The sequence below is a fragment of the Myotis myotis genome, unplaced genomic scaffold (genome assembly GCF_014108235.1).
Source record: "Myotis myotis isolate mMyoMyo1 unplaced genomic scaffold, mMyoMyo1.p scaffold_m19_p_5, whole genome shotgun sequence".
Taxonomy (NCBI): Eukaryota; Metazoa; Chordata; class Mammalia; order Chiroptera; family Vespertilionidae; genus Myotis; species Myotis myotis.
This window is the reverse complement of record NW_023416357.1, coordinates 71,373,517-71,400,185: the sequence shown is the minus strand read 5'-3', so window position 1 is coordinate 71,400,185 and position 26,669 is coordinate 71,373,517. Positions and strand designations below refer to the sequence as shown.

The 26,669-nt window shown below is 41.3% G+C and overlaps 1 protein-coding gene across 13 annotated transcripts in view; it reads right to left on the bottom strand.

Annotated features, from left to right (window-relative positions):
- Window positions 1-26,107, bottom strand: part of DMXL1 (Dmx like 1) — a 162,405-nt gene extending 136,298 nt beyond the window's left edge. For 8 of the 13 annotated variants that reach the window (XM_036310674.1, XM_036310675.1, XM_036310686.1 and 5 more), the window contains exons 1-4: window positions 25,545-26,102; window positions 14,512-14,637; window positions 7,076-7,147; window positions 3,809-3,887 (exon numbers count right to left, since the gene is read on the bottom strand). In XM_036310674.1, coding sequence (XP_036166567.1) covers window positions 3,809-3,887; window positions 7,076-7,147; window positions 14,512-14,637; window positions 25,545-25,631 — 364 coding nt within the window. In that variant the 5' untranslated portion in view covers window positions 25,632-26,102. Of the gene's footprint in view, window positions 1-3,808; window positions 3,888-7,075; window positions 7,148-14,511; window positions 14,638-25,544 lie in introns of those variants that run through there. The other 5 variants (XM_036310685.1, XM_036310684.1, XM_036310682.1 and 2 more) reach the window with 4 other exon arrangements.
- Window positions 26,108-26,669: the final 562 nt, after the last annotated feature.

Sequence of the window (26,669 nt, the reverse complement as noted above, 5' to 3'; positions counted from 1 at the left end):
CATCTACTATATTAAAATTAAACTATTTTTGCTGGGGTCCCACCCCAGCAGGTCCAGGGGTCCCCAAAGGTGTGGACGGAGTCGGCAAAGAAGGAATGACACGGAGACAGCGTTCAGTTGATCAGCAGCCTAGCCAGGATCTCCAGCCAGGATCTCCAGCCAAGTTCTGGTCTGGATCTCCAGAGAGGTTCTGCTTAGGATCTCCAGCCAGGTTCTGTGTCCATGTTCTCTTGCTAGGTTCTCCAGGTTCTCCAGCCAGGTTCTGTAGCCATGTTCCCTCGCTAGGTTCTCTAGCCAGGTTCCGTCCAGGTTCTCCATCCAGGTTCAGTCACCAGGTTCTAGTCAGGTTCTCTTGCCAATTTCTGTAGTCAGGTTCAGTCCAGGATCTTTTGCCATGTTCTCTCGCTAGGTTCTGTCTCTAGGTTCTGAGGCCAGTTTCTGTCCAGGATCTTTTGCCATGTTCTGTCTCTAGGTTCTGTGTAGGTTCTGTCTTCTAAGTTCTGTCTCTTGCTGTCTTGTTACATCTGTATTTATACCAGTTGATTCAATCCTATCAATCTCTATTACAAAGGTTAGGGCATTTCTTATCTCCATTCCAGGGAGTAAAGATTATGTAGCTTAAGCATGATTGTTCGTAAAGTGATTAATTACCCACCTGGCACTTAGTTGAGGGGTTTTATTCCCTCCCTAACTTCAGGGGAAAATCCCTACCTGGGGAAACAATCTTTCTCAGAGAGGAGACCTTGGTTAAAACACATAGTGCCAAGAAGGTGAGCAAACATTTTAAGAACAGTATGCCATATATGTCAGGTCCTTTGGGCCGGCTCCCGGCAAATTCCCCCTTTTTTCTTTTTTAAAAGCAGGCATTAAAAAGAAAAACCCCAAATGCTCTCTTGTATCCATTTTAAGAGTAGGACTGGCGCTTTCCGCTATTACCTAAGTCGTGATCTATCACCCCAGGGACAGCTTGCCAATCCTGCACTTTCCCGGGGAGGAAAGGCTGCAGTGGGGTTAAGGATGAGGCTCCTTGGGCCTACCTTCTCCCATGCCTCTACATTTACCTTTCGGGCACCTTTCCTTCCTCAGAAAAGCATGGACGTGTTTCTTGTATAAAATGTTCCATCTGACTGGGAGTAACCTTAATTCCTCTGCTAGCAAGCATATGTGTTAAAAGATCAATACAGGGTCTTATTTCTTTAGACTCAGTATGGCACATCTTCTTAATCTAAAGATCAATACAGAGTCTTCTTTCTTTGGACTCAGTATGGCACATCTACTCAATCTAAGAATCAATACAGAGGCTTCTTTCTTTGGACTCAGTATGGCACATCTTCTCAATCTAAGTTCTGTACTATCCACCTACTTACCCTACTTATCCTCTAGAGGGGGGTCTGCAGTACCCTGGTGGAGTCCTATCCGTCCCGAGTGTGGGGTTCTCAATGGCGGGGGGGGGGGGGGGGGAGGGCTTACCCAAGGGAATCCTGTTCCAGGGGTTCCCAAAGGTGTGGACGGAGTCGGCGAAGACTATCCACCCTCTTCCTACGGTGGAGTCCTATCCGTCCCAAGTGCGGGGCGCTTACCTAGGGGTCCCTGTTCGGGCGCCAGATGCTGGGGTCCCACCCCAGCAGGTCCAGGGGTCCCCAAAGGTGTGGACGGAGTCGGCAAAGAAGGAATGACACGGAGACAGCGTTCAGTTGATCAGCAGCCTAGCCAGGATCTCTAGCCAAGTTCTGGTCTGGATCTCCAGCAAAGTTCTGGTTAGGATCTCCAGCCAGGTTCTGTGTCCATGTTTTCTTGCTAGGTTCTCCAGCCAGGTTCTCCAGGTTCTCCAGACAGGTTCTGTAGCCATGTTCCCTCGCTAGGTTCTCCAACCAGGTTCTCCAGGTTCTCCAGACAGGTCTGTAGCCAGGTTCAGTCACCAGGTTCTAGTCAGGTTCTCTTGCCAATTTCTGTAGTCAGGTTCAGTCCAGGATCTTTTGCCATATTCTCTCGCTAGGTTCTGTCTCTAGGTTCTGTTTCTGGTTTCTGTCCAGGATCTTTTGCCATGTTCTCTCCAGCGAAGTTCTTCTGTCTCTAGGTTCTGTGTAGGTTCTGTCTTCTTGGTTCTGTCTTCTAAGTTCTGTCTTGTTACATCTGTATTTATACCAGTTGATTCCAATCCTATCAATCTCTATTCCAAAGGTTAGGGCGTTTCTTATCTCCATTCCAGGGAGTAAAGATTATGTAGCTTAAGCATGATTGTTCATAGTTAAAGTGATTAATTACCCGCCTGGCACTTAGTTAAGAGGTTTTATTCCCTCCCTAACTTCAGGGGAAAATCCCTACCTGGGGAAACAACCTTTCTCAGAGACCTTGGTTAAAACACATAGTGCCAAGAAGGTGAGCAAACATATTAAGAACAGTATGCCATATATGCCAGGTCCCTTGAAACAGCAAGGATGGACCGGCTCCCGGCATATTTTATCTATCTAAACTGATTACTTCTGTTTCTATGTTCCAAAGTTAACTTCTTTCTTATATTCTAGATCAGTGATTTTCAATTTTCAACCAGTGTGCCGCAAAAGACACACTGTGTGCTGCAAGAATGTTTAAAACATGCACTACCTATTTAGTCAGGAGCACTGACCTCTTTTCCCTTAGACTGTCAAATTAGAAATAATGACAGCCAACATGACAAAAGCCACCCATGGTGAATGAATCAAAATTATGCCTATTTTTTTTGTCAGATTGGTAAAACTATTTTTTTGGTGTGCCACAGAATTTTAGTAATTAGTTTATGTGTGCCATGGAATAAAAAAGGTTGAAAATCGTTTTTCTAGATTCAACTTTCTATCTATGAGATATTGATGTAAGACATGCAAGCATCTCAAACTCCACACATCCAAACAAAACCTATGTTCTATTCTAACTCTTGCATATTAATCTTCTAATTGTGGTCATATCTTCAAAGTCATGTGAAATCCAGTTGTCAAATAATGTCAATTATATTGCCTAAATGCATTTCATATCCATGTACTTCTTTCACTATTCATTGAATATTAATTGATACCTACTATGTTAAAGGCACTGAAACAAATTCTATTTCTCATTCAGACTACTATAAAGGCATACTTTCCAAAGATACTTATAAATAATATTTATCCTCCCATTCCTCTTATCTCTAAATCCTTCTAACTCACTGCTACAAAGGAAACTCTTGAAAACCATTTAATACTAGCCACTTTCAAAGACCTATTATACCTTTTAGACAATTAACAAGAATTAAATTCAAATCCCTTACCATGACTTTAAAGGTCTTCTATAATAAGCTGCAATCTTCTCTCATCTCCAGAATCACTCCAACCTCAAAGAAGTACTAACCACTATTAGAATCTATCTTACACTTTCTTTCTTTGTACCTTTGCTCATTGTGGTAGATTAGTAAAAATAGATTTGGGATGGTTTTTAAGTACAGAAATATATAACTAGTACATATGCACATTAACTCTTTTTAGACTTCACTTCTTTTTCCCTCCTAAATCTAACCCCACCTTCATTGTTAAATCTATCTACTCTCAGGTCAAAAGGCTCCTCTTCAAGCAAACTTTCGATTCCTTACAGAGAATTAATGTCACCTTCCCAAAACAAGTATTCCTCCTATAGCTGGCATCTTCATTTCACCAAAAGCTCTAAAAGAGTGCAATCTGTTTTATTGCATTTGTGTTCCCCACAATCTCACACAAAGCAGAAATGAAATACATGAAAATAATAAAAGCAATAGCCTAGGCAAGTGATATCTCATTTCAGTTAATCCTGTTTGTGTTCTTACCTGCTGGATCCCAAGTTATATTGTGCGCTATTGATTCCAGAAAAAACTGACCATTTTTCTGCCATTGACTATATAATTCCTAAAATAAAAAAAGTCATTTATCCAATTATTATTGGTATCTTTTCTCTGACAAGAGTATATACTTATTATTATTACTGTTACTAATACATGCAGTCATTTTTAAAACCAAAATGTTCAATTCTGTCAAGAAAAATAAGGAAGGCTGGCTGATATGGCTCAGTGGTTGAGCATCAACCTATCAATTAGGAAGTCTCCTTTTCATTTCTGGTCAGGGTACATGCCCAGTTTTTGTCGATCCCCAATAGGGGCATGCAGGAGGCATCTAAGCAATGTTCTCATCACTGATTTTCTATTTCTCCCTTCCTCTCTGAAATCAATAAATATTCTTAAAAAGAAAAATAAAGAATATGTGAGGGAGGAGATCAGTAAGAGACTATCCATTCCTGGAGGTTCAAAAGTCTTTCTTTAGTATATTTAAACAACCAATGAATATATGCCACTTTGGACAAGATTCTTATTGACCTCAGACTTTTAAAATTATAATTATTATTTATTAATATTGTTGCAAAGATTCAATTTTAAATGTATCTGTGTCACTGCTACTTGAGGCTTTCTTCTTTTTTAATGTTTTATCCTCATCTGAGATGATATGGTATGCTTAAAAATTCAGAATAAGAGATATAACACTTGCAACATAATGTATAATTTAAGTCTTTTTATTCCTTAAAGAAATAATTTTCAACTTTTTTACCTGAAAACCTAAGAAATATATGTTGCACTGTGACCCAAAATACACACAGCATACACACACATAAATGCAATCATAAGTAATCTACCTTTAGAGTGTGATGCACTCTAAAATTTTCTATTCCATTTCATCTTCTTTTACATTCAGGTTGTGGCCTACTAAGTTGACTTCACTAACCTCTAATAGTTTGAGACCTATAAAAACTTTTTTAATGAATTAGTTCCAAACTTTAAAACAAGAATAGGCTGGATGCTTATTAAAAATTCAAATTTCCAAGACCCATGTCCAAAGGTTCAGGATCAAAAGGTCCAAGACGGGGCACAGGAATCTGCACTTTAAACCAACAACCCAGATTTTGATACAGGTGGCCTGCAGAATATGCTTTTATAAAACACTGCCTTGCAGGATTGGTTCTCAATCACGGTATACATGAGAACCCTCTCTAGAACTAGACATACAAGGGCCTAGACACAACTCCACACCTACAAATTTAAAAATCCCCAGGATGGGGTCTGGATACATCAGAACTAGTGATTCTGAAGAGTACCTCTTATGAAAAACCAACATCTTAAAAGAATATTCCAGAATGTATAAAGAAATGGAAACAATATATTTTTATGAGGATCTAAGCATTCTCTGAGACTATATCCTGGAATAACAGGTTTTATGTGCCTTCCAAGTCTTGATTTTTCCATCTGATCCAGTTTTCCCCTTATTCATCAAGCTTTTTTTTACCCTCTCTGGAAAGTCAGTGTTACCTACCAATAAATCAACTTCTTCTTCTTAATGAGTTTCTGACACTGTTATATTAATCATTTATCAAGAGAAAATGGCCCTGACTGGTTTGGCTCAGTGGATAGAGCGTCGGCCTGCGGACTCAACGGTCCTATGTTCGATTCCAGTCAAGGGCATGTACCTTGGTTGCTGGCACATCCCCAGTGGGGGGTGTGCAGGAGGCAGCCGATCGATGTTTCTGACTCTCTATCCCTCTCCCTTCCTCTCTGTAAAAACTCAATAAAATATATATATTTTTTAAAAAAAGAAAAGAGAAAATGGGCAAAAACCAAAAATCTCAATTCTACCCTTACTAATATAGACCTTTTAATATAACATACAAATGTTAAAAGTCAGTTATTTCATTTAACAAATATATTGAGTATTATTTGAAATACATTGTTCGGAGTGGAGTGACCACCTTTAAAATTTATTTTTAGTACTATCAATTACTAATTCATAAGGCTGTAAGAGCTTCTAATATTGGCTTCATTAATGTATAAACACAAATAAAAATGAGGGGAGAACAGTGGACTCTCCTTCCATTGAATTTAAAAATGGGTATCAATCCAGAGAAAATATTTTTTATTAACACAAGGTAGAGAAAAGAATGCTCACAACTAGGAATCAATAAAGCTGGTTTTACTCTTAGTTCTGTGGCTTAATAGCTGTTTCGCTGGTCAAGTCACATTTCTTTCAGGGCCTCTGCTGCTTATTTATAAAGAAAGAAATTATAACTACAAAACTAAGTCAGAGGGAATATGCAAGATACTAATGAGCAAAGTGAAAATGAAAACTATTAAAAGATATATAAAGGTATGTCTATTATTAAAACACTCTTTAATTTTTTACATTTAACAGATTTCTACACAATCTCTGACATCATGTCATCCTTACAATAGTCCATGAAGAATGACTAGAGAGTAACCAATTTCAGAATTGAGCAAAGCGTCTCATAAAGCTCCTTGCTTAGGATTAAACAGCTAAAAAGCAGCAAAGAAACCTCAGTTTCTCTGACTCCGAATAAATGCTCTTTGGACCACACTATCCTGATCTCCTTCCATATGGTTTAAGTCAACAGTTTAATTTTCAGTGGAGATAGGTAAAATAACCTGGTTTGTCTGTCATATTTAAAAGCATTAAAGCACCCAAGATATCTACTACATAACCTCAATATTTATAAACTATAATTTTAACCAGCTTTCAGATCTACTCCTTAATATAGTTTCTTTATTTAAAAAATGCACTGGGCTAGTAACAATTATATTACATGATATAATAAGTGCAAGAAAATAAATCCTGGAGGTATGTTAAGGCTGCAATTAAAACATGTAACTTAAAGAACAAAATACATAAGGCAGAAAAACTACACAAAATTAGATCACAAAAGCAAAGAATAAAGTGCCACATATGACTGGACAACAGTATGTGTACTAGCAACAACTTTGTTATAACTGCCAAACTTAAAGTTGTTGACTCTTCAAATACAGAATAAAAAATGTCCAAAGGAAAAAAATAAAAATATGTCAAGACAATTCATTGGCACAGCTTAATTCTATTTCAATGAAAGATTTAAACGTATTTGTAACATGAAAGTGGCATTTAATTATAACAAATTTATACTGATTTATTTGATGATCACTCTGATTTTGTACTCTTAAAAATAACATCTTTTAATACGCAAGACATTTCAATTTCTAAAAGGAAAATGATAAATTACTGACCAAATTTTTCTTTTGCTTCGGTAGGATAACTGGTTCAAAAACAGAGATAACATTTCCATAGGATGCTGCAATCTTTTAAAAAGAAAAATGAAAAGATAAATTATGGATATGTTAACTTACTTATGAATCAAAAGAGCAAAAGAAATGAATAATATAACTTAAAATATACCCACATGTGCAATTTCATGCACCAATACTTAAGAATGTCAGTTTTAGAGACTACCATATCTAGATCAGAATCCCACTACATACTGTTACTTACTGTGTAACTAGTAATTTAATCTCTCTTAATCTTGTTTCTCTATCCATATTTATAACATGTATAATAATATCTTCCTAATAGAAGTATTTTGAGGACTGAAATAACATTTGTAAATCATCTAGTATCTATCTATAATAATAAAAGCATAATATGCTAATTAGACCAGACGTCCTTCTGGACGACCTTCCGGGGCTACAAGGGAAGCCCAGGTCCCGGGTGCCAGAGGGAAGCTCGTGCCAGCAGCTGGGGGAAGAAAGGCCTACTCTTGCATGAATTTCATACATCAGGCCTCTAGTCTATACTAATAAAAGGGTAATATGCTAATTAGACCAAGTCGACCAGATATCTTCCAGATATCCAACTTCCTTCCAGACAAAGCCACAATGGCAGGGGCCAAGGCAGAGGCAGTTAGGGGCAATCAGGTCGTCAGAGGAGCAAGCAGTTAGGGGCAATCAGACCAGCGGGGGAACAAGCAGTTAGGGGTGAGATCAGGTCAACGAAGGGAAGCAAGCAGGGGTGAGATCAGGCCAGCTTGAGGGAGCAAGCAGTTAGGGGTGAGATCAGGCCGGCGTTGGGGAGCAAGCAGTTAGGGGCAAGATCAGGCCAGCACGGGGAAGCAAGCAGTTAGGGGGTGATCAGGCCAGCAGGGGAGAGCAGTTCGGGGGCGATCAGGTCAGTAGGGGAAGACAGGTGGGGGCAATCAGGACGGCAGGAGAGGGCAGTTGGGGGCGATCAAGCTGACAGGGGAGCAGTTAGATGGCAATCAGGCCAGCAGGGGAGCAGTCAGGGGGAGATCAGGTCAGCAGGGGAGCAGTTAGGTGGTGATCAGGCTGGCAGGCAGAGGTGGTTAGGGGTGATCAGGCAAGCAGGCAGGCGAGCAGTTAGGAGCCAGTGGTCCCAGATTGTGAGAGGGGTGTCTGCCAGTTTAAGTCCAATCCCTGCAGTCTGACATCCCCCAAGGAGTCCCAGATTGGAGAGGGTGCAGGCCGAGCCGAGGGACACCCCAACCCCCCATCCCTGTGCAGGAATTTCTTGCACCAGGCCACTAGCCCTATCTAATAAAAGAGAAACATGGTAATTAGCCATACATCCACTACCCTTCCCATTGGCTAATCAGGGCGATATGCAAATTAACTGCCAGCCAAGATGGCGGCCGGCAGCCAGGCAGCTTGAAGCTAACATGAGGCTTGCTTGCTTCAGTGATGAAGGACTCCAACGTTCCCCGCCTGCCTTGCCGGCCTCTGAGCTGGCAGTTTGAAACATTGTTACAAATATAGAAGCTAAATGAAACCCCAGAAACCTGTTTTCAGCCAGCCGGGATCTCAGAGCTGGAGTTGATACAGTGTTTCGATTATAGAACCCAAACAAACCAGATACCTGCTTTCAGCAGAGGAGGCCTCAGAGCTGGAGCCAGAGCTAAAGCTGGCCCAGAATAAAAACAAAAAAAAACAAAAAAAGGAGCAGTTGGGAGCTTCAGTCACCCGCCAGCCTGAAAACCGCACTCAGCCCCTCACCCAGACTGGCCAGGCACCCCAGAGGGGACCCCACCCTGAAGGGTGTGTGACCAGCTGCAAACGGCCATCATCCCCTCACCCACGCTGGCCAGGCATGCCAGTGGGGACCCCCACCCTGATCCATGACACCCTTCAGGGCAAACCAGCCGGCCTCCACCCATGCACCAGGCCTCGATCCTATATAGTAAAAGGGTAATATGCCTCCCAGCACCGGGATCAGCGGAGCCAAGAGGCCTCCCGGCACCGGGATCAGCGTGACAGGGGGCAGCACCCAAACCCCCTGATCGCCCTGCGGCTGTGTGACAGGGGGCGGGGCCACAACCTCCCTATCCGCCCTGCTCTGTTCGTGTCAGGGGAAGGCGCCCCAACCCCCTGATCAGCCCTGCTCTGTGCCTGATAGGGGGGAGCTCCCCAACCCCGATTGCCCTGCGGCTCTGTGTGTGACAGGGTGTGGCGCCCCAACCCCCTGATCGGGCCTGCTCTGTGTGTGACAGGGTGCAGCGCCGCAACCCCCCATTCCCCCCCACGGGCCCTGCTCTGTGACAGGGTAGAGCCATTACCTCCCCATCGGCCCTGCCCTGAGTGTGAGAGTGGCGGCGCCCCAACCCCCTGATCCGCCCTGTTCTGTGTGTGACAGGGGGCAGTGCCCCAACTCCCCTATCGGCCCTACTCTGTGAGTGACAGAGGGGAGCTCCTCAACCCCCTGATCGGCCTTGCTCTGTGCGTGACGGGGGGAGCTCCCCAACCCCCTGATCGGCCCTGCTCTGTGAGTGACAGGGGGAAGCGCCCCAACCCCCTGATTGGCCCTGCTCTGTGCGTGACAGGGTACGGAGCCCCAACCCCCCTGATGGGCCCTGCTGTGTGTGTGACAGGGGGCAGCGCCCTAACCCCAATTGGCCCTGCTCTGTGTGTGACAGGGGGTGGCGCCGCAATCTCCCCATCAACCCTGCCTTGAGTGTGACAGGGGGCGGTGCCCCAACCCCCCAATCGGCCCTACCCTGAGCGTGACTGAGGGTGGCATAGCAACCTCCCGATCCGCCCTGCTCTGTGCATGACAGGGGGCGGCGCCCCAACTCCCCAATCGGCCCTGCTCTGAGCCTGACCAGGGGCTGCACCTAGGGATTGGGCCTGCCTTCTGCCACCTGGGAGCAGGCCTAAGCCAGCAGGTGGTTATCTCCCGATAACGATATGGGTCCCAGACTGCGAGAGGGCACAGGCCGGGCTGAGGGACCCCTCCTCCCCCCAGAGTGCACAAATTTTTGTGCACTGGGCCTCTAGTATATATATAAAAGTCCAGCAACCAAATGGTGAAATGACCAGAACGATGCAGGAGCTGACCCCTAGTGGTCAGTGCGCTCCCACAGCAGGCCACTCCCTGCAGGCCATGCTCCCCACCAGTGCACAAATCCGTGCACCAGGCCTCTAGTATCTTTATAAGATTATAGTAAATATTAATTCTCTTCCTCAACGGAAGACTATGTATTAATGTATTCCTTGTCAAGTATAAAATTTCACAGGACTTAAAATCAGTTTTTAGGTTACCTATCCTCAAAGCTCACAATTCTCTGAAAGTAAATATAACTTTTTAAAAATAAAACTTAGATATATTCCTTTGTGAACTCTCTGAAGAGTGTATTTTTCAAATATTCCATTTTATTTGAGTATATTTAAAATTTACTCTTTAAGTCAATAAAGCATAACCCTTCCTGGCTCTACTTTATATTATGAAAGTAATTATTACTAAAGTTTGAGTGAGTCACAAATGAAGAACACTGAAGTATCAGAAAACAGATAGACAGATTTATAAAATGAATCAGGGATAAAAATAAGAAAAAATAATCAAGTGAAGGGGGAAAGTCTGAAGATGTAACATACATATGAAAAAAAAACTTGTCAATGGATATGTCTAAGGAGTTCTTCTGATAGAGAAATCATCTGCACTGAGGCAGTCTTAGAGGAAGTATTTTGTTTGGACCTTTAAACTGTGGGTAGTGTTTCTTCAAAAGATAGTAAATATTCAATTTTTAGAAATAAGTCATAATATGAACACAAGTGTAAAGACCAAAAGAGGCAGCAATGTATGTTTGGAGGTAACTGACCACCAGCCAAGCTAGAAGAGTGTCCCTTATAATAGAATAACAAACATGTAGCCAAAAGGCAGGTTTGAGTCAGCTGTACAGGGTCCCATGACAAGGTGAACATGTAGAACTTTCGTAAGGTACTGGTAAGCTAAGAATGTTTTTAAGCAAATGAATAACAAGATAAATGCAGATGAATTTTCTCAGGAAAATTAATCTGGCAGTACTACAAAGAAAAAACAGTAATGATAAAATACTGACGCCTATAGTATCAAGCAGCATTTCCTTCTTAAAGACAAACAGAGGTCCCCAGGTACTAGAACCTATAAAATTTTCTTCCAGATAGCTTAAGTAATCAGTTGATTATATTGATACTAGTAAAAAACAATTTGCCTTTACTTAGAATGATTATAAAACAAAATGACCTTTTCATTCTAACTTGAACCGTCATATAATCTAGCTTATCACAAAAAGATAACTAATATTAGAAGTTATTAAAATTAATTTCTGATATTAATCAGCCCTATGTGTATCTAGGTATCAGTCAGTTTTTATACAATAATGAAGATTACAGAACGACAGAGCTAGGAGATCACACAAACATGAAGAAAAAAAGAAAAAATCTCAATAAATATTAGCATTCCATAATAAAGATCATTTCTATTGTACAATGAGAATAAACGGAGTGAACAAAAGAAAGATGAGAGACACTTGTAACTATACTGAAGGGAAGGAAACACAGGATTAACAAGAAGAATAGTCCAACAAATAGGTAAAGATTGCAGGAGTTGAAACTCCTTTTACCATGAGTATCTTCACACTAGGTCTCAAAAAGTAACTTTTCAGACTGGCAGGTCTATCAGAAATGACTGGTTCCTCACACAAAATGTTCTGGTGGAACCATATAGTCAAACAAAGTATTTAAATATCTAGCAAATAAATAAATAAATAATTTTGTAAAGTTCATCCCAGTCTAGCCCAGAGGCAACCATACCTAGGACTGGCCACCTATGCCTATATGGTGATATATTATGCTATATACTATGCTGCCTATTAGTTATGACTCTTCCAATTCTGATACTATATAGAACTGTATTTAACCTTACATAGCATCATATGCCTCTTTTGTTGTTGTTTTACTTTCAAGGTCACTTTTTATTTTTCATATGCAAAATAAAAATTTCATTTTTCTTATAGACTTGCAATAAATAAAAAATTATACACATTTAGAAGAGTTTATCATAATTTTAGTATAAGAAGTTAAAAGAAGATAACTACCTGTTGGCAGACAAAGTATGAATCTAACAAATGATTTCTCGTCAGTAATTTATTTGTAAATAGTTGGAAGATTATTGTCACTCTTGTCCCCAATCCAATTAATTTTTAAACAAGTAAGTTTTACACCTGTTATCGACACTAATAAAAGACAAAGATGCTAATTGACCATACCTTCGCTACGCCCACCAGCCAATCAGAAGAGTATGCAAATTAACCCAACAAAGATGGCCGTTAAATTTGCATACTGCAGGTGGGGCGGGCAGCGCCAGACGCCGCCAGCGGGATCTGGGCTGCAGATCGGGGACCAGGGAGGCAGGGCAGTCAGCGCCAGATGCCACCCGGTGAGGCGGAGCCGGTGATCATCCCAGCCAGAACCCTAAGGCCTGGGCAGGGGCAGAACCAGCAATCGCACAGGGCTGGGGGTCCCCTGCCCAGGCCTAACGCCCTGGCCAGAGGCCTGAGGCCTGGGCAGGGGTGGAGCTGGCGATTGCCCGGGGCTGGAGGTCCCCTGCCCAGGTCTAACACCCCAGCCAGAGGCCTAGGCAGGGGGCGGAGCCTGCGATCTGAGCAGGCTGGGGGTCCCCTGCCCAGGCCTAACGTACCGGCCAGAGGCCTGAGGCCTGGGCAGGGGCGGAGCCGGCGATCGGCAGGCTGGGGGTCCCCTGCCCAGGCCTAACGCCCCAGCCAAAGGCCTGAGGCCTGGGTAGGCGATTGGAGCGGGCTGGGGGTGCTCTGCACAGGCCTAACGCCCCGGCCAGAATCCTGAGGCCTGGGCAGGGGCGGAGCCCGCGATCGGAGCAGGCTGGGGGTCCCCTGCCCAGGTGTAAGGGCCCGGCCAGAGGTCTTAGGCCTGGGCAGGTGATCGGAGTGGGCTGGGGGTCCCCTGCTCAGTCCTAACTCCTGGCCTAAGGCCTTAGGCCTGGGCAGGGGCCGAGCCGGGGATCGGTGTGAACTACAGAGGAAACACCTTTTCTGACCATTCATTCGCTAAGCTCCCTGTATGCCACTGGTAACATTCTTAGTAACCTGGGTAATAAGAATCCAAGAAGGTGATGTAGGGTTTTTCCACTTCACTCCTGGAGAATAAAACGAAGGTCTGCTGCTGGAGAAGCTAAGAAATATCATATCCTGCCCCAGCCGGTTTGGCTCAGTAGATAATGCCTCAGCCTGCCTACCACAGGGTCTGGGTTCAATTATGACCAAGGGCATGTATCTAGGTTGCAGGTTCTTCCTTCCCTGGCTGGGGCCCAGGTCAGCACTCATGCAGGAGGCAACTAATCAAAGTGTTCCACTCACTTTGATGTTTCTCTCTGTCTTTCCCTTTCTCTTCCACATGCTCTAAACATCAATGGAAACATATCCTCAGGTGAGGATAAAAAAAAATAATAAAGAAATGTCATGTCCTATAAAAGACACATCTTGAAAATGCCTAAAGGAAGTTGCCATTTTTTCATGGTGAAGAGACTGGAGTCCATGTTGATGAAAACACCTTGGTGGCTGCGGTGACTGGCAGTGGCTGCAGCAGTGGGATGATGGGGCTGGTGCCTTCCTCTGATCAGCCCGGTCGCCTCCCACAAAGGGAGGCCAGGCTGCGGCTTAGGCCCAGTCCCCAAGGGGAAGAGGGAACGGGCCTAAGCCATCAGTAGGACATCCCCTGAGGGCTCCCAGTATGTGAGAGGAGGCAGGCTGGGCTGAGGGACCACCCCCGCCCAGTGCACGAATTTCATGCAGCAGGCCCCTAGTAGAGGTAATAAGTATTAAAGTTCTTTGTCACCCTAGCTAGTCTGACTCAGTGGACCCTTAGCCTGCAGACAAAGGGTCCCAGGTTCAATTCTGGTCAAGGGCACATACCTAGGTTGCAGGCTCCTGCCCGGCCTGGGCCCTGGTCAGGATGCGTGCAAAAGGCAACCAATCGACGTGTTTCTCTCACATCGATATTTCTCTCTGTCCTTCCCTCTCTCTTCCACTCTCTCTAAAAATCAATGAAAAAATATACTCTAATGAGGATTAAAAATAAATAAATAAATAAATAAATAAATAAATAAATTTCTTTGTCAACATAGAGAGAAGATTATGCTTTATTTCAAATTTATATAAGAACAGAATTCTTGAAAATCTTAAAGATACATTTGAGAAAGCCAGGGATTATGTTCTCTATAGTGCATCTTAGAGAGCCAAAAGAAATTTGGAGCTACATTGCACTTGAAACAAAGCAAGTCTCTAATTCAATAGAAAATATACTTCAGGCTAGCCTGGCATAAACCATATTCAAAACTAATTTCATATTATCACAAGATTACAAACCTTGCCTTGTTGCATTGAACAGTCTACACATCCTATTTGAATATTTCCATGTTTAGCTCCTGGGATTATTTGTAATCTTTCAAAATCACTTCCCAGTATAACAATGTCACATCCAGATGCATAAGCCTAAAAAAAGAAAGAAAATAAAAACAATAAAATTATCAAGAAAATATTTATCAAGTAAAATACTGGCATTAAATATTACATTTTAACAGATTACTTTTAAATTCTTTTTTAAAAATCTGTACTATTTAAGAATATTTACTTTAGCTCTCATATACAGTCCGATCAGCAAATTCAATCAGTCCTATCTTCTCCAATGAATGCCACCGCCCTTATCTAAGCCCATGTCTTTCCTGCACTATTGTTAATAGTCTGACTGCTTCCATTCTTGCTTCCCTCTAATTTCTTTCCACACAAAGACAAAAGCGATCTTTTACACCAAATAATTTTCCCTGTTTAACCCCCTCCAATATTTTCTTGGAATAAAATCCTAACTCCTTACCATGGTCAATGCCCTAAATCCAAAATGGGAACCTTTTTTCTGCCAAGGACCATTTGGATATTATAACATTATTCATGGGCCGTACAAAGTTATCAAACTAAAAATTATGTTGTTATGAAAAAATCTCTGAGATATATTGAATTACAAGTCCCACCTGCATTTGCCTTGGCAGGGCCAGACCAAACGATAAGGACCCGACAGTTCCCCACCCCTGCTCTAAATGATTGTCCCTAATTCTCTACATCTCAAGGTTCTCTTTCCTTACCTCAATTGGCTCCTGGCCTTATATTGCCCTTCTTTCTGTTCCTTAGGCATATCAATCTTTTCCATCTCAAAGTGTTTTATCTACCTTTTATCTGCCTAGTCTTTGTCTAGCTAGCTTCTTTTCAACATTCAGATCTCAGTTCCTCACCTACCTGCTCCCCACCTTTTTTCCACCCTTCTCTCTTTCTCTCTCTCTCTCATTCCTTCCCATCACTTTACTATTTATTTTTCTTTGTAGCATATACCATAACTTGTAAACTATTTCTTATTATCCGTTTCTATTACTAGACATTAACTTTCAAGACAAAAAGGTAGGGTTCAAGTTTATATTGGCTGTGCTCTCACACCCAATCTAACTGAAGGTCCTGCTATATAAATAATCTATGGAATAAATGAAGTACTTAATTTTACAAGAGAATCACCATAACCAAACAAAATAAAAGGGTTTAATTTAAGGCTTGTTTGGCAAGTATTTTATAGCTCATTTTTAATTTTATAATAAGCAGAACTTTTCCAACCAGAATTCATTTTGTGGTCTTTTCCACACCTTCCCAGTGCACGGGAGTTTCTTCAATTACTTGGCCATCCTAAAATTTAATATCTGAATATTAAATTTTCACATCCTAAAATTTAAAATTCACATATTAAAGGTCAGCATGCAATGTAACACCGATAATAAAACATCTATTACACACTACTTTCCATCCTGATATGTTCCTAAAGTTTTAATAATTTTTCATTTCTCATCACTTTTGCACATTCACATATACCTTACTTAATGTAAAAAATATTATTCTTAATAGATACTTTATGACTTTAATTCCTACCAAACCCAAAGTGGTCCTATTCACAAGCTACCAAAAAATATTAGAAAATGGACTTAAGAGAAGATACAAATAAATCTGCTCAGATTACAGACAAGAAAAGGATGCCAAAGTAGGTTGACATAACATCTTGTGGCAGAGTGGATTTGAGAACCCTGATCTCTTGATTCTTGATCTAGTGTTATTCCCATGGCAACACAGGGTCTTTCCTAGTTAATCATGCTTCCCTGGAATTTTCCAAAAAGAAATTAGGGATAATCAAGTCTGGTTCCACTAGTGTCACATAGTGGAAAAAATTAAAATTAGCTCAGTAAACAAAACAAAAAATCTCATGATAGTCTGCTCACCTATACAAATATCCACAATAGGATCATAAGGCTTGTCATGAGACTATTAGCAAGAATAGGTTCCAAAAACTAACTTATTTCAAGAAAAATTTTCATCCATAAAGTTCTAAATACTTAATATTTTAAACACTGATTTTTCAATATTAAATTTGGATAAAATACTAATTGTCCCTGGTTTCCCAAAAAGTTGTTTCAAATTCTGAATGTTTACAACTTAGATTCCTTCCTTGTTATATATTAAAAGTCTTCATAATTCTGCTTTCCTTTTGTTATACCTGAAACAATCTACCTTCTTTCAGATATTATGTTGCAACTATTTTTGTCAATAATCACGATTCTAAATTTTCCATAAGTCTACATTAATCCTGAAGTACCTCACCAAATTACTGTTTAATATAACAAATATTAAACATTTGCAGAATTGGAAAATATAAAATTATCTCAGAAATATACTTAGTCCTATAGAAAGGAAGATGCCAACTTATAGTATCATTAACCCTAGATCATACAAAGACTTATCCATTCTGAATTAGCCCTGTTCTTTTCCCTCTGCTATATTATATTATCACTTGACTTTTGTCATTTATATTGTTATTTGACTTTTCCTTAGTAAGAATACCACAAGATGCAAAGCCGTCTCTCTCTAATTTTGATAAATTTTAAATCCAATGAAAATTATTGATCTTCATCTAGAATATCTCTTTCAGTCCTCACTTGGCAATAAACTAGTAGATTGGGGGGAAAAAACCGATATAACCAGCTGCACTCCACATTTCACAAGTTAACAATTATGCTCGGGGCTTATAATAAAGATTCTCTGGTTTTCTTGACTACAGAATTTAAATGCTTACAGTTTATTTGATTTGTAATTAGATGTAGGATGAATAAAAAACTCAAGCCATACTGCATTTTGTTCTATTTCTTAATCACTCACAAAAAATTGTAACTGTCTCCTAAAAAATCCTGCTAAGCACGAATACCGGTTGAATAAACTATGATAGATACCCACAATGGAATATTATACAGTTGTAAAAAGAATGAGGAAGATATATATAAATTGGCAATGGTGTGTTTCTAGGGGATAGTACAGTATTAAGTTGGGGGAAAAACACTGAAGTACAAAAAAAGCATTTATAGTGTGTTATTTTTGTGTAAGAAACAAGTTAAATAAGAAAACATACATGTTTCCAAAATAAATAAATAAATAAAATAATAAAAAAAAGAAAACATACATGTCTCTGTTTATTAAAAACAGAAATACAGTAAAGATAAAAGTAGGAAACAAAGTTTGTTATCAACAAAGGTAGGTGGGAAAGGATGGCGTGGAAGGGACACAGAAAAGAATGGCACTTCTTAGTATAACTTAATATATAGTGCCAGGGCTGACCAGCAGAACCAGAGCTATGGATGAATAGATTACTCTGACACACGTTTCTGTGAAAGAGAGGCTAAGGGGCTGGTTGGCAGGAGGCACCAAAACAGCTTCAATGGCCTGCCTCGTTAGGCTTTTATTGTAACAACAGCTTGAACTAAAATTAACCTCTAGATACAATCAGCAGGGTAAGTATCCTTGAGAAAGCTCATGCTTCTACAAGGTTGGGTCTAAAAGACTAAACACAGAGATTCCAGCAAAACACCCAGGGGCTCGGAATTGTTTGGAAAAGTCAAGGCAGGGGCTTCTGACTTTGGCAAGGTCCCCCTAAGAAGTCCCCGACCTTTTGGAGAATCCTCCTTACAGACTTTCTTACCAAATCCCATGCTTCCCCACAATATAGTTATGATTTCTGAAAATATATTAATGTCATATATCTTAAAATTTTAATTCAATCTGAATGGGGGAAAGGGGAAAGTAAGTGAAACAAATGAACTAACTGCATTTCAAGTGGATACTATAGCCACACCTAAAGAAAGGCAAGAACAAACTAAGTAACTTATGAACACAGAATTTCACCATATATTTTGTCTTAGGCAGCTAGAAGGAAAAAACTAGTTTTCCTCCAGTGTTTCTACTTTACTCTCACACTACTACCAAATTCACAAACTTTTGAGTATTGTGTGAAGGAACACACCAAGCAATGCCTATAGTTTAATTCAATTCTGACACTACCTAGAGATAACATTAGATTCAAAAGGTTAAGAAGGGCTCAGTCTTGGATGAGACTGTCCTCTACTTCAGATGTTAATCACAAGTACTAGGACCCCAGATTATCCACAATTTCTGTTCAACTTGGCTACAAATCAGAGGTTCCCATGACCTCCTCCTCCTTGGATTTGATTATTTGCTAAAACGGTTCACAGAACTCAGAGAAACAGTTATGTTTATTAGCCGAGAACAACAACAGATCCAGAGACAGAGAAGCATCAATCAGACCGTCAAACCTCAGCGGGAAGGTAGGGGAGGGTGGGGGTAAGGCAAAGAGATGAACCAAAGGACTTATATGCAAGCATATAGGCCTAACCAATGAAGACAGACAACAGGGAGGTGAAGGCCAGAGTGGGGGGGATGAGGGGTAATATGGGGATAAGGACACATATGTAATAACTTAATCAATAAAGAAATTTTAAAAAATACAGATGAACAGCCAGATGAAGAGATACATTAGGGAGGTCTGGGAGGGTCCCTAGTGCAGGGGCTCCACAGTCCCTGTTGAGTTGGGGTGCATCACCCTCCTGGTACATGGAAGTGTTCACCAAAATGAAAGCTCTCTGAACCCCATACTGTTGGAATTTTATGGAGGTTTCCTCATGTAGGCATGATCATTTATTATCATCCATTTTCAGCCCCCCCTTTCCTCTCTAGAAAATGGGGAGGGGGGTAGACTTGAAAATCCCAAGCTTCTAATCATGATTTAGTCTTTCTGGTCACCAGACACCATCCAGTAACCATCTAGGAGCCCACCCAGTTGCCTCATTAGAACAAAAGATGGAGCTCCAGTGGCGCAATCGGTTAGCGCGCGGTACTTATAAGAACAAAAGATGTTCCTAATGTTCTTATCACCTAATTTAGAAGCTCTGTGCCAGAAACAGGAGGAGAGAAATAGAGGCGGCACATAGACCAATACAAATATACACTGAGTGGCCAGATTATTATGACCGGCCAGATTATTATGACCACCCCATCAGTACAATGAAGTGAATTAGTTATGCAAATAACAATAATAATAAAACCTTGAGAGTATTTGCTTAGGAAATTTTCAATATTCAGTATTTTTGGAAGTATCAATGAAGTACTGATGGGGTGGTCATAATAATCTGGCCACTCAGTGTATATTCTATTACTCTCAGGCAGGGTAGGATGAAAAAAATACAAACAAATTCTAAACTCTTTTTGTAAGTTTTTAATTGTAGTGGTACGGATGATGCTAGTCTACTAGTAAAACAGATTTAGATGTAGTATAGAAATGAGCCACAGATCTCATTGTATAAGAAAGAGCAGCCCTGGCCGGTTTGGCTCAGTGGATACAGCATCGGCCTGAAGACTGAAGGGTCCCAGGTTCATTTCCGGTCAAGGGCACATGCCTGGGTTGTGGGCTCAATCCCCAGATGAGGGCAAGCAAGAGGCAGCTGATCAATGATTCTCTCTCATCATTGATGTGTCCATCTCTCTCTTCCTCTCCCTTCACCTCTGAAATCAATAAAAATATATATTTTTTAAAAATAAAATATATAAGGGCTCTAAAAACGGGAGTGGGGGTAATTAAAAGGATGGTGTAGGGTAGCTATAATGAGAACCCAGAATACCTTGTTATACCAGAAAGATACTAAGTGCTTTAAAAAAAAAAAAAAAAGACCAGGTAAGAATCATCACTAATGGATGCTCAATCAAGGGGAAAATTTTGATGAGGTTGAGGATTGTTTTCTGCCTGGTCATAAAATAGTGTTCACACACTGCATATATTCCAAGTACGTATATGTATGCATGGGGGAGGGGGGCAGTTTTGCAATGGAAACATTGGGCAGTAACTTGAGGGGTTATCAAAATTAATATCACTGATGATAGATATGTGTCTGCAAATGTGATATTCAAAAAAGGATGCAACACCATTTACACATAATTTTGCCCAAGAATGCATACCTTCATTCTAATCAAAAGGAATCTAGACAGATAATCCAAATGAGGAGGTATCATACAAAAATCACTTGAAATAGACATATCCTCCTACAGATAGTCCTAATAATTATTAAAATTAATTTAAGTCTTTAGAGTTTATACCACATGATGAAGTAATAAAAAAGTAACACATACAAAATAAATAGGGAAAGCAACTTATAATTTAAAATGGGGCCCTAGCCGGTTTGGCTCAGTGGACAGTGTCAAACTCCAGATTAAAGGGTCCCGGGTTCGATTCCAGTCAAGGGCACATGTCCAGGTTGCAGGCTCGATCCCCAGTAGGGGGCGTGCAGGAGGCAGCCAATCAATGATTCACTCTCATTATTGATGTTTCTATCTCTCTCTCCCTCTCCCTTCCTCTCTGAAGTCAATAAAAAATATATTTTAAGTAAAAAAATAAAATAAAATGGGCTGTGTGTCATTACCTATCCCCCACTAAATTCTTTTCTTTTTAATCTTTATTGTTGAGAGTATTACAGATGTCTCCTTCTTTTCCCCCTGCCCCCCTCCACCCAGTTCCCACCCCACTCCAGGCCTTCACTACTCTATTGTCTGTGTCCATAGGTAATGCATATATGCATATAAGATCTTTGATTCATCTCTTCCCACCACCCTCCCCTACTCCCTCTGAGATTCATCAGTCTATCCCCCATTTCCATGCCTCTGGCTCTATTTTATTCATCAGTTTATTTTGTTCATTAGATTTCTTGTTCATTTATTTTGATTTTTAGATTCAATTGTTTTTGTTTGTTTGTTTTTTTAATATATCTTTATTGACTTCAGAGAGGAAAGGATAGGGGGAGAGAGACAGGGGGGAGGGGAGAGTAAGAGATCAACCAAAGGACTTGTATGCATGCATATGAGCAAAACGAATGGACACAGATACAAGGGGTGTGAGGGCATGTGCTGGGGGGTGGGAGGGGCCGTGGAGAGGTCAATGGGGGGAAAGGAGACATATATAATACATTAAAGAATAAAGAATTTTTAAAAATAACAGCCAACACAAAAACAAATGACAGGTGTGAATGCCTGTCTTGAATCATAAATACTATATGTAGATCATAAAATAGAGTTGTATCTTACTGGTAACATCTCATAATAAGGTTGTGTCTGATTGGTTAATTCTTGGTACCAGAAATCCTTATATACAAGTACTATAGGCACCTGATTCTTTAAAAAGTCACCTTAGTGAAATATGGGTAGGAAATTACCTTTTTTTTTTTTTGGTAAAGCAATCAAAATTACACCTATTTTTTTGATAGATTGGCAAAAAAATGTATTTTTTGGTATGTTGCCAAATTTTACTAATTAGTTTATGTGTGCCGTGAGATGAAATAGGTTTAAAATCTCTGCTCTAGGGTGAACAAAAGAAAAAGTTAAAGGATGCTTACTATGACAGAAAGTTGAGAAAGGAGAATGCTAATTAAGCCTTAGTTCTCTACCAACAGCCAGATAGTTGCAGTCAGTTTCTTGCCTTGAATCTGACTGGGAACACTGGGTTTTCTCATCCAACAGGGAGCCTGGACCTATATAACATGTTTACTTTCAGAGCTAAGGTATATAAATTCCATATTAGACACAGAAAGTAAAGTATTAAGACAACCTTGGAAATTACCTCCATCTTTCCATTTCACTCAAAACAGTTTCAACACTACTAGTAAGTATGAATAAACTACAAAATGGGGGGGGGGGGGGTTCAAAAAGTGTAAAAAAACTTGCCCTGGATATACAACTAACTAACTATAAGACTGGGCTGGAAGTCAAATCCAGGTAATGACTCTAGTATTAGGTCTCATCAGTACTTCAATCCCTATTCTAGATACAATGAAACCATGGAAGACATACACAAAGCAAGACAGGTTAATGATACACTGGAAGTGCAAATAAAGTGCTTTGAAAGTATGAGATATGGTCACTGCCTACTAGAAGCTTTCATACTATGAGCAAAGTCAAAATAGTTTGTTGCCAGTTTAAGTAGTAAAAAAGTATCCTGGATATACTAACTATATTTAGTATGGCATATTTTAAAATTGAAACTCCAAGAAAACATGCATTCAATTTCATTTCAATTTACTAGGTAAAACCTGTCACACTTTATTGTGAAAATAGGATCTCATCTCTTGTAATCTTTTGAAACAAGAACAGGTGAGTTATCTGCAAACATGCGAAGTGGGGAATTACAAACACAGTACTGTCTTCAGAGAAAGCTTACCATACCAAGGGGAATAGAAATTCTTCACGGGGGCCTGCAAGAGGAAGATCTCATGTCCTTAACTCAAGTAAAATTGGAATTTAGAGAAATTTTTTTAGTCTGCACATACCATGTACCATTAGTGTTTGCTATTTTCCTAGTTAAAAAAAAAAGAATTCCAAATCAAAAGAGATTAAAAATAAAATTCAAGGAGTAAACAATAAATAGATTCTGCTTTTAACATGAAAGAAAAATGGGCATTTCAAAAGAATTTAAGATATATACAGTATCCAGGAAACCAAGGGCAAGAAATTTAGTTTATAACAAAACTATCAACTTAATGTTAAAGTCAAGAATAGATGGGCTGCAAAGGAAACAGATGATTATTAATCCTTAAACTATCACCAAAACTGGGTCTCTTTACACTAAACCAGTGGTTCTCAACCTTCCTAATGCCGCGACCCTTTAATACAGTTCCTCATGTTGTGGTGACCCCCAACCATAAAATTATTTTCGTTGCTACTTCATAACTGTAATTTTGTTACTGTTATGAATCATAATGTAAATATCTGATATGCAGGATGTATTTTCATTGTTACAAATTGAACATAATTAAAGCATAGTGATTAATCACAAAAACAATATGTAATTATATATGTGTTTTCTGATGGTCTTAGGCGACCCCTGTGAAAGGGTCGTTCAACCCCCAAAGGGGTCGCGACACACAGGTTGAGAACCGCTGCACTAAACAAACAAACAAAAAATAAAAGTATTTTTACTGTATTTATTGCAATGTTTCCTGAGATCTGGAGATTAAAGCCTGTTCTATGGAAATGGACTTTAAAATGCAGCAGGCGGGACCAAGAAGCTACATGATGGTGTAGGATGACTATATAAGCTTTGGCACATTCACTTACCTCTCCTTTAAAATAACATGGGGGCATTCATCAAGGTTTTATATACACTTTAGATGGATCATCTAGGTATATAAATATGCCAGCATATTGTATATGCTTTGAAGTAGATTACATAGATACTTTTTTTTAAAAAAAAAATGTATTTTTATTGATTTCAGAGAGGAAGAGAAATAGAAACATCAATGATGAGAGAGAATCATTGATACGCTGCCTCCTGCATGTCCCCTACTGGGGATCAAGCCCGCAACCAGGGCATGTGCCCTGACTGGGAATCGAACCGTGACCTCCTGGTTCCTAGGTAGGCGCTCAACCACTGAGCCATGCCAGCCCGACGGTTATATAAATTCTTAAAGCGTGCTTACATAGAATCTTAATGCTTTCTTACAAAAAGTTCTTAGAATTGACATAGGGGGAAGCACTCATATAACTTTAGGAGATAGCAGAGAATGCAATGTTACTATCCTATAATCTCCCACTAGGAAAACCTCCTTGAGTAAATGCTGTTTATTCTCTCCCTCTCCATAGCAAGAGCAGAGAGCAATGTCCACCTACAGCTGCTCACTGAAACCCTCAGAGCTCACTCTTGTGAGTATTCTGGCTAGGTTAACATTTAGAGCTAAAATCTCTAAAACTACTAGGGTCAAGTGCAAGCTAAAATGTGCATTCGTTATTCTACAGGGGAGGTACAGACTCTATTTTAAAGAAAAGTATTGGTTGGCACAGATCTAAAAACACAACTCGGGAGTTAAATGCCTGCACCATGTAAAATAATGACTATTATTTATTCTGACTGACAAAGACCGCAAAAAGGGTCAAAGCTAGACAGAAAGAAATCATGGGTATCTATCAACTCCTTACTTTGTTTCACTTATTTATGTAAACTTTAGTTTTACTTTTAATCACAACTAAGCCATAAGTTACACTAGTTGTAGCAGAAATCATCAGCATTGTAAATATGTTCAGATATAGAGTATCACGTGAATACTGACTTTTAGTTTGAAGTTATTACAAAAACAATTAAGGCAGAAATTTCCACTATACTCCTAGTAAGTAGGCAGAAATCTGGAGTCCCCTTACTTCCAATAGTCGGGTAAGACTAATGAAAAACAAATCACGTTCAGTACACCTTCACCTTGGATTACCGCTCCACAGCGAAAAGGAGTTTCACTGAGAAACAGGAATGCAACTTCTAGTAATTAATGTGAACAATCTAAACTAAGTTAAGTTTCCCAGGATTACTCAACGGTCGCATGCGGGAATTCAAAGGACGTCGGGAGTAAATTATTTATTAAAATATATATATATATATATATATTTACTTTCTAAAGTGATTCCTCAGGAGAATAAACGAGAAGCGCTGTTTTCACTGTATTTTTAACCAGCGCTAGCTGTTAACAATTGGTAACTATTTGAAGACACCCACTCATTCTAACTACAAGGCTACCTGACCTTAACTTAGAGGAAGAAATGAAATCCATCCCAACTCTTTCTCGACTGGACCATGTTAAGCCTATGGAGTAGGATAAGAAGAAGCCCCCCCCTCCCCCCCGCACACACACACATTACACAATTTTTGTTTAAACGACTTTGCCAAACCACCCCAGCCCAAGGACGTCAGACCGGACACTTAAAATACCCTCCGAACAGCCTCCGGAGCCCGGGCTCTGCACTGGAAGGACCTCCAGGACCGGAAGGTTTTCCCTCCCTCTCGAGGCCAGGTGCGCCCGGCCTGGGGGCGGGACCTCCGAGAGGACCTGGGGACCCCCGGGGGTGGAGGTTGGGCGGGGGGGGAAGGCGCGTTCCGGCTCTGCCCGTCATTCCAGGACGAGACCCGCAGACCCGCCGCGGGCGACGCGGGAGCCTCCCTGACTCACCGTGAAGCGCTGGTCGCCGACGCTGCCCACGGAGAAGCAGTGGTCGCCGGGGTTCACAGCCCCGGTCAGCACCTGGTGCAAGTTCATGTCGGCGCCTTAGTCCAGCAACGGACACCGCGGCTGGCTCATGCCCGAGGTCAGCGGCGGCTTCCCTCCCGGCTTCCCTCAGGGCGGCGGCCGCTCTGAGGCGGCGACCACGGCAGCGACGGGCGCCCGGAGCTGGAGCCGCGCAGCTGGGGGCCCGCAGCTCGTGCCGAGCCCGGCGGGCGAGGTCTAGAGGGGGCGGGCCGGCGGGCGGGGCGCCGCGCTGGTCCGCGCACCTGTCACAGCCCGTGCAGGCCCAGGTGGAGCTCGTCGACGCGGGGGCTGCGACTCACCGGCCAGGACGGCCGCCTGCCCACACACTTCTGGGCTCCGGGTGGGTGGTTCTCACCAAGCCCGAGGCGCGGAGGCAGCACCCGCTCGCCCTCCCTGCCTAACCAGTTCCTTCCCGGCTCCCGGGTCCGCCACCTCTGTAGGCCTTGGCCGCTCACTACGCGTCGCTAGGTCGAAATATCGCGAGATTTCCCGCGGCGTATGGGAGGACAGCGGTAAAGGACTCACTTTTTTTTTTTTTTTTTACCACAGTACAGTATACAGATCAGCAAGTGGATATGAAACCTCCCCTTCGAGTCAGATGCTGGCCAATCCGAGCTCCAGTCGACCTAGGGCTCCGCCCACCACTGAGGACGGACGGAGCTCTTGGAGGCTTGAGAGACACTGCCCATTTGAGTGTTGAACATAAGGAGCCCAATAGAAATATAATGAGCCTAGAACGAAGTGACAGTTTCCAACTTATTCTTTAGCTGAGGGCTTAATCTGACTGTTGCGCCAGAAAGTTTAAAGGGGAGAAGTGCATTGGAAATGGAGTTGCAGAGTCCTCAGTCCTGATAGAGACTACAAGTCCCAAGAAGCACCGCTCCCCTAGGCGGCTCTGGAGAACTCCAAGTAAATGTGACTCTGGAAGCGTTTCTGTCGCAGCGTTAATAGTACCTGCATTTCCAGCGTGCCAAACAGGGTTATTGTGAAAGGTTTAAACACTTGACAAGTACTAAGATGTTTTCACCTAAATTCACCTTAAACATG